The sequence below is a fragment of the Pseudochaenichthys georgianus genome, chromosome 16 (assembly GCF_902827115.2).
Source record: "Pseudochaenichthys georgianus chromosome 16, fPseGeo1.2, whole genome shotgun sequence".
NCBI lineage: Eukaryota > Metazoa > Chordata > Actinopteri > Perciformes > Channichthyidae > Pseudochaenichthys > Pseudochaenichthys georgianus.
This window is the reverse complement of record NC_047518.2, coordinates 22,465,818-22,478,287: the sequence shown is the minus strand read 5'-3', so window position 1 is coordinate 22,478,287 and position 12,470 is coordinate 22,465,818. Positions and strand designations below refer to the sequence as shown.

Genomic DNA, 12,470 nt, shown 5'->3' with positions numbered 1-12,470 from the left:
CTACTAATCAATCACCTAAAGTCCTAAACTGTCCCTGAAGGCATCGTATTGACTAGAAGACAAACAGCTTTTTGAAGGGAAGTTGTTAAGTATTTCCTGGACCCGTTACAAGAGATGATGTGATGTTATCACGTGGCTTTGGGAAAATACTGTGAAATACTACTCTTTCCTACCAGGAGGACTGGTTTGCAGTCTGTTTTCATATACAGTCCCAGTGCAGTTTCCTTTTGTGAATGTGTGCTTTTGTTTTTTGTGTAAAATGATGTCAACATGATGTATGTGACATTTTATAGCTGCACTGCTGTAACTGAAGACACCATTAGAACAGTGCACAAATGAATGAGAGGTTTTACATTGTTACATAATTAAGATAATATACTTATTTATATAAATAGTTATCATGCAATAAACCGTATTTAATTGTGTCTTAATTTACATTATTTGATTTCATATTCTGTTCTTGTACATATTCTATTGTATGTATGTATATAGACTTTTTGCACTACTTTTTATTTTGTATTTTATTATATATGTTGGATTGTTGGAGGAGCTCAGGTCATAAGATTTCCATTGCCATTTCTAGACTGTAGCCTTGTGCATATGACAATAAAACCTTTGAATCTTGAATATTGAAAATATATTGTGATATTTTGGAAATCTTTCAAATAACTACTAAGCACATTTTGAGGGCAAATTGTTTCGTGTATAATAAAGTTTCAAGTCCCTTTTTATATCCACTTTAGTGTTGTCACGATACCAACATTTTGGTTTCGATACCGATAAAGTCAAGAATTGCGATTCCGATTATTTTTCGATACTTTTCTTGGAAAAAAGGGAAACAGTCTTAAATGTAATTATTGTGCTTTATTTCACACCAGAACCATAACAAACTTTTAAACAATGAGAACAATAAATAAAATAAATGACAAGAATTCGTATTAAATACAATTAATACATTTCTTACAGACAGGCCTTGTGGTGTCCGTAGGCTTGCCCTCACTGTCAGAGATATAGCTCAAATACTTCAAAATTTCGCTTCTGCCGTCTTTTTTGTCAACAAGCCGAGGCGCAGCGGCAGTTGCACTCCCACTTGCAGCCATGCTTCTCGTTTTCTCACATGCTCTGGCAGCTAGCGCGTGCACAAGAGAGGGGAGGGACTTAGTGCGTGCTTGAGAGGGGAGGGACTGCAGTGCAGGGAGTGGAAGCAGAGCGCTGAACACACACGGCTCTTATTAAAACAGCGCTTTCTCACCGGAGTACTTTTCCCCGTCATTCTTAAAGTACCGATACTAATGAAACGGAGGAATCGTAACGTTTTTAACGGCAGGGTATCGCGGTACCTTTCAAGTATCGATACACCGTGCAACACTAATCCACTTATCTAGTTTGAGAAGACGTTGAAAAATAGTTTGATAAACTATTCAAATTATGTAGTTGACCTAAAAGTGAAGACATATTTTACAAATATTTACTCATCTGACATCATGCAGTATTTTGATTTGGAATGAATTTATTGTTGCTGCTCTTACCTTTGCTGGAATGCGTGCTGTCAAGAGGTAGGCTCGGTGGGATGCAAGGGCCTGACAAGAGAGGGAGAACAGAGAGAATAATGAGTATGTAGCTGTAAACACTCTGACCAACACGCATAGGGAAATGACAAAGAGCGCAGTTAGCCTGTTGACTCATCCAGAAAAAAGGCTTGTGACTCCAACACATTTCAGTCAGTATGGAAAGACACAAAATACATGACAATGAAAATAAATTATGTTCTCTAAAAAACTTATAAACAGAAGTGCCTGCTCTAAAGGAAGCCATGTTGCCATTGTTTTCATTGAACCACCCCAAATGAGTTGGCAATTACAGGTCAGTATGTGTGATCTTATTTGTGTCTTTCTGTCTGCTGAGCAACCTGGGAACCGGCTGCAATGTTACATTAATTAGAACACATGGTGAGGACTTAGCTGAAGAGGCATTACTGGAATGCATAATCTTGACCTCCCTATCCAGACGAGCAGCCTTAAAGGGCCTTACATCTGGTTCGAGAATGCCATTAAATGTGATACTGTTAGAGATGATAGATGTGGTAACACTAGTCTCACTCTCTGGTAGTCAGTATATTAGAAAACATTGTTGCAAATCTATCTAATCGTTACGTATACAGTCTACGATAGAAATATGTGGTAAAGATTTGCGCCCTACACAATGTGCCATTACACTGGACTTTCAAAAATGTTAACACTATCATCTACCCTCTTGACCAAAAACATCACAGCTAAAACCTCAATACTCTCGTAGCAAGTCATGTCTTTTATCATTTCTTTCACACTGCACTGACAGCATACTGGAATGAAACTATAATGTCATATGCTGTCTAAATGTCACCACTGTACGGCCCTCATGATAATCTACTTACATCTGTTGGTTTTGTGTAAAAGTCTCAAAGGAAGTGAAAATGTCAGGGGATGAAAGAGGGAACATAAGGATGAAAGGAAGAAAGAAGAAAAGCTGGTTTAGAGGGGATAAAACATGCAAAAAGAGGTGTGTAAGGGCAAGGAAGGGAGTAAAGGAATAAAATAGTCTGAGAGCACACCATAAGAAACAAGTTCAAGTAAAACAAAGTCCAGGATGAAGGGCAACAAGGAAAGGGAAAATAACTGAAGAGAGAAAACAGGATTAAGGAAAGTCTTGAAACTGTCATAATCTTTTTGAAAATGCAAAGAAAATAGAAAGGATGACAGTGTGTCCCAGCCCTCTGCGGCTCAGCTCCACAGGCAGGGTTGTGAGGTTTGATGTGATGGAGACAGGCAGGCCTGTGTGCCCAAAGATAACCTCTCCTGAAGAGCACCAGTCTCCACTGCTACCATCAACTCTCACCATGTCTCATTTCTGTGCAGCAGCTCTAGTTAAAATACTCTGCATGCAGATATACTGGTTATGGAATTGTTTCAATTAAAAAAAGATGGATTACTATTAGATAATCTTAAATTAAGGTTTTATTTTGATATAGGTTTGGCCATCAGTGTTCACAACATTGGATTCCCTGATAATTTAGAAAAGGGTTATTTTTAACCTATACCAGAGAAAATGTCAGAATGTCACAATCTTTGGCGCAAAGATAACAAATAAAAAATAAAAGTTGGAATGGCCCTAAACTGTATCATCATCTGACTCCCTATTACTTGCCCTGTTGGACCTCATTATCAATGTCACTTCAGCGAATCACTTTGGTGCAATCAAAGTTATGGTACTCAAAAGAAGTTCCAAAATGTAATTATATTATACTGTAGTATTGTCAACAAAGCAACAGTCTTCAGTCTCTCAGACGTTGTGGGAATAAAGAGTTTGGCTGCCTAGACATCAAAGATAGGGAACAGACATCCGTGACACAAAAAAAACCTTCTATCTTCCGTAGACAGGAGGCCTGGTTGTGTGTGTCGGACAGCAGAAAGTCATTGTTTTATTTATTAATAATACATTAAAAAAGCACCAGGTTTTATCAAAGGACTTCTGAACATCAGAGGGGTTACCCGGAGCGAAATAGCTGCAGTCACAACAATGACCAAGAACCGCTGACTGTACCAACTGACCACTGAGGCTTCATCTTTACTGTCCAGTCTAGAGAGTGTGGTAAATAATTTCATACTTAGTCAACTATTGCATTAAAGGACATGTTTATGACTTCCTTACAAATTGAATTCAGTGCACTTAATGGCTTGTTCAACCTGTATTAATACTGATTCATGTTGGGTTTCCTTCAGTTTTTCACCCTCCCCCTGTATATGCATGGCTGCCCCTCTGCACTTTGCCAGGACTCTCTCCATCTGCTCTTTCAAATGGACACAGCCATATCACCCTCCTGTTTCATGTCAGAGTGGAGTTCACATTTCACAAACTCGTGAAATAATGTTGAGTTTTGAAATATTTTTTTTAATGTTGATATCATCCCATAAGGGAAGGGTGTTTTTCTCTCTCTCTCTGCTGTGACACTTAAGTTGACTTAAAGCCTTGAGCCATCCCATCAGCAACTGATTTCTCAGCGACCATCATCCCGCCTTCAGTTCCACTCAGCCAACCAGATGGCAGCAGCATTGGAGCATGTCCACAAGACCAGAGAGCATCTGCTGTCACGCTCTCTCTGTAACACACACACACACACACACACACACACACACACACACACACACACACACACACACACACACACACACACACACACACACACACACACACACACACACACACACACACACACACACACACACACACACACACACACACACACACACACACACACACACACACACACACACACACACACACACACACACGTTCTTTCATGGTATTACCATTCCCAGATTATCTTTTTCCCTGTCAAATTGTCAACCCCACATACCCCCCCTCCAACACACATGTGCACACTCACACACTTTGAGTTACTATGGTAACAGCTAGCCCATACTTCACACACACATTTGTGAATACATATTCACACATACACACACACAGTGAAAGAAGCTCGCTGCAGAGCCAAGTCTTGCTTGAGAATGTCAATGAGTTTTTACCCCGTAAATCAGATTCACGCTGGCCTACAGTTAAGCTTCCTCTCTGTAGGAAGCAAAACAGAGCAGTGTTTCATCTCATTCAGCTGTGGCAGCATTGCAGGAAATCTACCCCCACCAGAAAAATGCTTGTATTCATCCATCATGTCTTGGGGTGTATTCACGCCTTATTATTATTATTATTAATAATAATCACACTATTACACCACAATTTGTTTCGGTGAAAGCAATATCATTCAAAACCCTGATGGTACCAAAAAACATTATAAAAACATTCTACCTAAATGGTTAAAAGGTTTAGTGATCCATCACAAAATACACTCATACTGGTTTAATTCAAGTTTTCACATTATTTGCTGATCTTGGACTGTGGACTTAACAAAACAAACAATTGTTGACAAAATGATCTTGGGCTCTGGGAAACTGTGAGGGTAATTTCCAATCATATCTTAAATAAACAAAATAGAAATAATGCAGTGAAAAACCCCCCAGACACAATGACATTCCTCACACCGCTGCTGACACAGACTCTTTATTGCATAGATAATGCCAGTAGATCCTGCATGCGCATTTGTGTCTGTGCGCAACATTAATGAGTCATGATGTGCTGGCTGCAAACCGAAACTGTCTACACAGCAGAGCAGGATGAGAGTATTTTTAGGAACATGCAACAAAAAAAAAGAGAGAGAGAGAGAGAGGGGGAGATCGGGCATTGAGGACAGCATGTGGACACCAGGGAGACGGAGCGTGAGAGAGTGAGAGAAGCAGAGGCGGATGAAGGGCAAAGAGTGAAATTACTTAATAGATTCTAAGTGCTGTTATGCTGATGAGGAGCCAAGATTTAAATCCAATCAGAGAAGCAGATATTTAATGAAGGGAAGTGTTTAAAAGCCGTTTAATCTCGGTTTAAACCAATGCTGCTAGGATGACCCCATCTTAGCATTTGAGAAATCAATCAGCTCACCATGCATTCATTCATCTTCTCCTGCACTTATTTCCTCTTCCCTCCCATTATCTCTTAATGTCCTCATCCTTCTTTAGCCACAACCTTTCTTGCGGGATTATAAACAATCACCTTAAAACATACTTACACTATATTATAAGAGAAGGTTATAAATGGTAAAAAGGGCCATGATGTGCATTTGTTGTTGTCTACAATATGAGACTTTATGCTGTGGAATGTATGACTATTGGATAATCAAACCATCTCTGCACAGTAAAATCCATTCTGTGAAAGAAATGAAAGCATCAGCGACTGCAGCATGAAGAAGTGAATACTGTAAAAGAGACTCACACAACATTACAGATTGTAAAGGTAACATGAAATGGTTTTCTCTCTTATTTCTCTTTCCATACTAAATTTGTGTTACTCTTCCCTTGTTTACACAATACATGAATATGCATAGGCTTGTGTGGTGCGTGGGTGAATGAATTCAATAGAGGAGGTTTGTGTGTATCTTGAGACATGGAGCAGAAAAAAAACAAACACACCATCCCGCTTTTATCTATGATAATCAGGGATGGTGTAACTCAGTGTAAGAGAGGAGCAAGACTCTCCTGGCTGTTTTTCAACAGGCTAACATACTGTACAGCAGAAAGTATACAAGGCAGACATACAGTAGAGTATCATTAGCAAGGTAGACGTCTTTACAAGTCCATGCATTTGAGGTGAGATTTATCCTCATCAGGCTTTCTTTCAAACTGTATTTATTTATTGGTGTTGAAAGAGTAACAACTTCAAGATTGAGGAAAACTGTTTGGTTTTGCAAATGCACATCTTGTAAACCACCATAACACCATTAAAGAGCAGCATAAAGGGTGCTTCAAAGAACTTTAGTTTTTGTTAAATGAGACCTTCCATTCAATCTTTGTTGTCATGTTGTTTTTCGACAATGGCTTCTTGAAATTCAACATTGGGCTGCTGCAGGTGATGTTGTTCTCTCTCTATAAGGTTTTGTTTTGGTCTCTATTTTGAAAAGTAATTTATGCCTGTCTGGTTTCTTGTCAGTTTCAGGATGCATTTCCAATTTGGTCCAACATGTTGGATGCGTAAAGACCTCTAATGTAGAGACAGTTCTTGAAAAGCCATGTATTTACAGTATATATTAAAGGTATTGTATAAAATAGTACCATATAAGTTAGTGGTTTTTCTATAAAGTCTAACACCAATAACATGTTGCATTCAGTTTTAAATAACATCTAGCAGTCTCCCAACTGTACCCTACATATGGCCATTGAATCTGTTGAATCATCCTGAGAAGGACCCTGAGCACAATTCAAAACTTTAATCCTCTTAGCCGCAGAGGAAGCATTCTCTTCTGTTTTCCTGCAATATGCCTGCAGTGGGAATTAGCTCCAAAGCCAAAGAGATAATCTTAGATGATAGAGGGGCACAACTGAGAATGAACCACAATCATGCGACACAGGAGAGATCCTGGTGGGATTTCCTCTGAAGCCAACTCAATCAGGTTCAAGAAAAAGAAATAATTTGTTTTACAATACATTGATTCTCCGCTGCCAAGACTATCTGCTGACAGTGCAGCTTAGGTCTGGTCCTGTAATGTCTGCAGACTCTCACTGCGCCAAAACCACAGTATAATGTGAGTAAGTAATACTCTTTTTTTACTACAGCATGGTTCAGAGATGGAACAGCTAACATGATGTACTGTCTGGTCTTATATGATAGTCTGAGAACCCCTCCATATCACACTACTAACCTGACACAACATCCACCAGATAGTGTGGTGGTCTGTCTACAGTCTCCTTAAGGCCAGACAACACACAAATACTTTTTCAATGGTTTATAGGATGTTATGAAAAAAGAACAAATAAATTGGCTGTTATTGCTATGGCACCACAATAGATTAATTATTCAACATTTTTCCAGGAACAAGACTCCTAACAGCCAAGCTGTTTTTCATTTTCATGATACATTCCTCTTTTTTTCAAATAATGAATATCCCATTTTGAAGCAAACCATTCTCAGCAGTGCAAATCCTCCCCACAGCGCGCCAGCAGCCATGGAGAGATTTAAGAGAGACATCAATTCTCTTTTATCACTGCCCTGCTCATCATTTTGTGTTTTACTGCCGAGGAGATGAGCATGGCAGGGAACAAAGGGGGCTGACAGTGGTACTTCCTGAACACATCTGATTGGCCAGCCTCATCAGACCACAGCTGCAGCAAGCTGAGGCATGAATACATGTGTGGTATCATGCTGTACTTTTAATTTATTTGTCATTATTGCTACAGTTCCTTGTCTTGTTTTCAGTCAGAATCAAAGTGTGAGTGAATATGCACAATGTGTTGAATAATAAATGAGACATATGTATGGCAAACCATTACAGCAATAAAATGTGCCTTCGGTTGTGGCAGGGAAAACAAATTATTTTTACTGAATTGGGTCAAATCAATAACCGTTATTCATAGCATGTAACTGTATTCATCATCTCTGCATGCTGCCTGTGTATCAATGCCTCACTAACAACCCCCAAATGTGACTCACTGTGAGGCTGACCAAGCATTCAAAGGGCCGGGCAGAGGGATTAAATGATTGTGCTTTCAAATTCGGATTACAGTCGAGTTTGGCAGGACTCCCTCTAACACTGGATGGATATAAGATTTTTTTTAAACTGGACCTGGTGGGATTGATAGGGGCGTGTACCCAGAACTGAGTCAGCCTTCAGGGCGTCTTAAAAGAACCCTGTGTGTGTATTTAGGTTACAGAGATAAGGACAAAATCGTGTGTGTGTGTGTGTGTGTGTGTGTGTGTGTGTGTGTGTGTGTGTGTGTGTGTGTGTGTGTGTGTGTGTGTGTGTGTGTGTGTGTGTGTGTGTGTGTGTGTGTGTGTGTGTGTGTGTGTGTGTGTGTGGGTGTGTGTGTGGGTGTGTGTGGGAGTGTGTGTGTGTGCGTGTGTGTGTGTGTGTGTGTGTGTGTGTGTGTGTGTGTGTGTGTGTGTGTGTGTGTGTGTGTGTGTGTGTGTTAGGGCTGCACGATTTTGGGGGAACATTTTTTTCAATTTTTCTGACAAATATTGCAATTGTGATTCGATTTGCGATATTTGTTTTTAAGTGACCCAACGGAAGTTTATTGTAAAATGCGGCCATATCTCCGGCTAGGAAGGTCGCATCAACATGCTCTAGCACCCCGCAGCCTGAGCTACGAGTGAAAGAACAAAACTTACATGAAACTTCCGTTGGGTTGCTTTAAAGTCAAGCTTTAGTTTAAAGTGGACCTATTATGCTATATTGGAAAAATATATTGTAGGGCCATACCTATACAAAACATGTCTGTGAAGTTTTTTGCTTAAAATCCCAAACAGATCACCCATTGTAGCCATGCCTCATACTGCTCATACCCCTCTTTTGCAGCCCTGTTAGAGAAACGCGGATTTTGGGTCCTTAGCTTGAAAAAAGAAAAAGAAAAGAGGAGGCGGAGCCTGATGATGCCTGAGGAGGCCTGATCAGAATTCTACCGGAGATAAAGTTAAATTCTGCTGTGATAAACCGCCATCCTGTTCTAAACCACATTAAAGATTATTTCTGAAACAGTATGGAGCTCAAATGCTTTTTCTCTTGCGGGTTTACCACAAGGTGAGTTCCTTTTTTTATCTCCTGCTTTTTAAACACATGTGCTCTCCAGTACAGGTTAGCTCTGAGTGTTAGCGAGGCTTGCTAATGTAAACAAAGACGAGATTACGTCCAAAACACGTCAGGCATTGTTTCTGATAGCAACTTTCTGTGGGTCCGCTGCCGATTTGACGTCATATCGGCAGCAAATCTGTATCCACTTGTTGTACACCCGTTTTTAAAAGATTTGGGTACGGAGGAAAAGGGAGAGGGTTTTCTTTTCTGATGCTGCGTGAGTTCCCCGACGCACCGGGGACACATATTTATGTATAAAAGACATCAGTGCATTTTGCATGATAGGTCCCCTTTAAGATTCACCCTGTAATAGATGTAAAATATGTGATGGAGCATTACTAACCTGACTCAGATGGTTTGTTTCATCAAACCATCTAGGAAAACTCCATTGGAAGCCATTTGGAAAGGGCAGGCACTTTCAAAAATACTTGACAGGTGATTGGATCAATCTGTCTATCACCTTCTATCATGGGCCACTTCTGATTGTTTAACAATGGCTGGTACATGTGGAGCACAGCACTTCTGATTGGTGTGGATGACTGACACACAAGAAGAAGAAAAAAAAAATTACAAAAAATCGCAGGCTTTGCGATTTCATAATAAAAAATAAGCCCTAGTGTGTGCGTGTGTATGTATGTATGCGATGGAGAGCCAAGGTTTCTGGGTAAAAAGGATATTGCTGCAGACCACAGGGATGAAAAGCCATAAACAGAAAGGAGCAGAGGTTATTATTTTTACAAGTCAAAGAAAAATACAAGTGGAAACCCTCCTCAATGTGAAGTACAGTGCTTTGTCAGGGAGGGAGACGTACACAGGTATGATAGAGAGAAAGAAAGAAGAAAGGCATGACAGAGACAAAGGCAGAGCAGGGAGAGGAAGAGGAAGAGGGAGTGGGGGGGGGGGGATCGTTCGCGGCTGGTGTTGGCATTACCCGTGGTTTCCCTCTGGAGTGGGTAGATAACATCAGCCGGCACTAATAACGCACACACAAACACACGCAGTGCTGAACACTGATTTCGATGATAAAAACACAATTAGTGTGGTTTAGATCTTGAATGGTAATTCCTCAAAAGCAATACAAGGTCCTCTCTTGATTAGATTTATACAATTAAGTAAAAGAGATCAAATACACATGAAGAGGATTTAAACGTAACACTGGATGCATTATGCTTGACAGGAAAAACAAGATTTATCCCAAATCAAGCACAGAAGGGGACATATCTATGACAACAACTAAAGCTACTTGAATTAAGATTATAACATGAATAAATAAATGCTTTAATAACCTCTGAGGTTATGATTAAAACAATAAGAGGAGAACACACTGCTTGTGTGTTCAAAACAATGTGTTATATTTCATTGAGTCAGGGTCAGAAACATCAATACCCAGTTAAACATATTGCTGATCTGTCAAAATCCACACCCATGATGAGGACACACACTGACACACATGATTGCACACAAAGTACAGAACACACTGACCTGTAAAGGTGTATTTTCCTTACAAAAAGGTCTGTTATATATACAGTGGGGCAAAAAAGTATTTAGTCAGCCAGCCACCAATTGTGCAAGTTCTCCCACTTAAAAAGATGAGGCCTGTAATTTTCATCCTAGGTATACCTCAACTATGAGAGACCAAATGAGAAAAAAAAAAATCCAGAAGATCACATTGTCTGATTTTTAAAAAATGTATTTGCAAATTATGGTGGAAAATAAGTATTTGGTCAATAACAAAAGTTCATCTCAATACTTTGTTATATACCCTTTGTTGGCAATGACAGAGGTCTAACGTTTTCTGTAAGTCTTCACAAGGTTTTCCCTGGTATTTTGGCCCATTCCTCCATGCAGATCTCCTCTAGAGCAGTGATGTTTTGGGGCTGTCGCTGGGCAACACGGACTTTCAACTCCCTCCAAAGATTTTCTATGGGGTTGAGATCTGGAGACTGGCTAGGCCACTCCAGGACCTTGAAATGCTTCTTACGCAGCCACTCCTTTGTTGCCCGGGCAGTGTGTTTGGGATCATTGTCATGCTGAAAGACCCAGCCACGTTTCATCTTCAATGCCCTTGCTGATGGAAGGAGGTTGTCACTCAAAATCTCACGATACACGGCCCCATTCATTCTTTCCTTTACACTGATCAGTCGTCCTGGTCCCTTTGCAGAAAAACAGCCCCAAAGCATGATGTTTCCACCCCCATGTTTCACAGTAGGTATGGTGTTCTTTGGATGCAACTCAGCATTCTTTCTCCTCCAAACACGTCTAGTTGAGTTTTTACCAAAAAGTTCTATTTTGGTTTCATCTGACCATATGACATTCTCCCAATCCTCTTCTGGATCATCTAAATGCTCTCTAACAAACTTCAGACGGGCCTGGACATGTACTGGCTTAAGCAGGGGGACATGTCTGGCACTGCAGGATTTGAGTCCCTGGCGGTGTAGTGTGTTACTGATGGTAGCCTTTGTTACTTTGGTCCCAGCTCTCTGCAGGTCATTGACTAGGTCCCCCTGTGTGGTTCTGGGATTTTTGCTCACCGTTCTTGTGATCATTTTGACCCCACGGGGTGAGATCTTGCGTGGAGCCCCAGATCGAGGGAGATTATCAGTGGTCTTGTATGTCTTCCGTTTTTTAATAATTGCTCCCACAGTTGATTTCTTCACAGGTGGTGCAGGTCTACAATTTTGTTTCTGGTGTCCTTTGACAGCTCTTTGGTCTTGGCCAGAGGGGAGTTTGGAATGTGACTGTTTGCCATTAATACAGTTAACGAGTGGAGGACAGAGGAGGCTCTTAAAGAAGAAGTTACAGGTCTGTGAGAGCCAGAAATCTTGTTTGTTTGTAGGTGACCAAATACTTATTTTACCGATGAATTTACCAATTAATTCATTAAAAATCCTACAATGTGATTTCCTGGATTCTTTCCCCCCATTCTGTCTCTCATAGTTGAATTGTACCGAGGATGAAAATTACAGGCCTCTCATCTTTTTAAGTGGGAGAACTTGCACAATTGGTGGCTGACTACTGTAAATACTTTTTTGCCCCACTGTATATAGGATTTGAACCCACTGAATATTGTATGTATGACAACAATTAAACAAAAACAATAAGAAGAAAAACCATCAAATAGAACAATGAAGGAAAGGGTATAATGTTAGCAGTTTGCAGAAGGCAACGATAAAAACAGTATCGCAACATCAACCACAAGGACACCATTAAAACTAACCAGGCATAAGAGAGAGGTAGTAGAGAGGTCAGTGCAGTTGTTCTGATAAAA

The 12,470-nt window shown here is 40.2% G+C and overlaps 1 protein-coding gene across 3 annotated transcripts in view; it reads right to left on the bottom strand.

The window, feature by feature from the left end:
- Window positions 1–12,470, bottom strand: part of LOC117460536 (F-actin-uncapping protein LRRC16A-like) — a 64,871-nt gene that overhangs the window by 39,370 nt on the left and 13,031 nt on the right. For all 3 annotated transcript variants that reach the window (XM_034102012.2, XM_034102013.2, XM_034102014.2), the window contains exon 3: window positions 1,530–1,580. In XM_034102012.2, coding sequence (XP_033957903.1) covers window positions 1,530–1,580 — 51 coding nt within the window. The remainder of the gene's footprint in view (window positions 1–1,529; window positions 1,581–12,470) is intronic.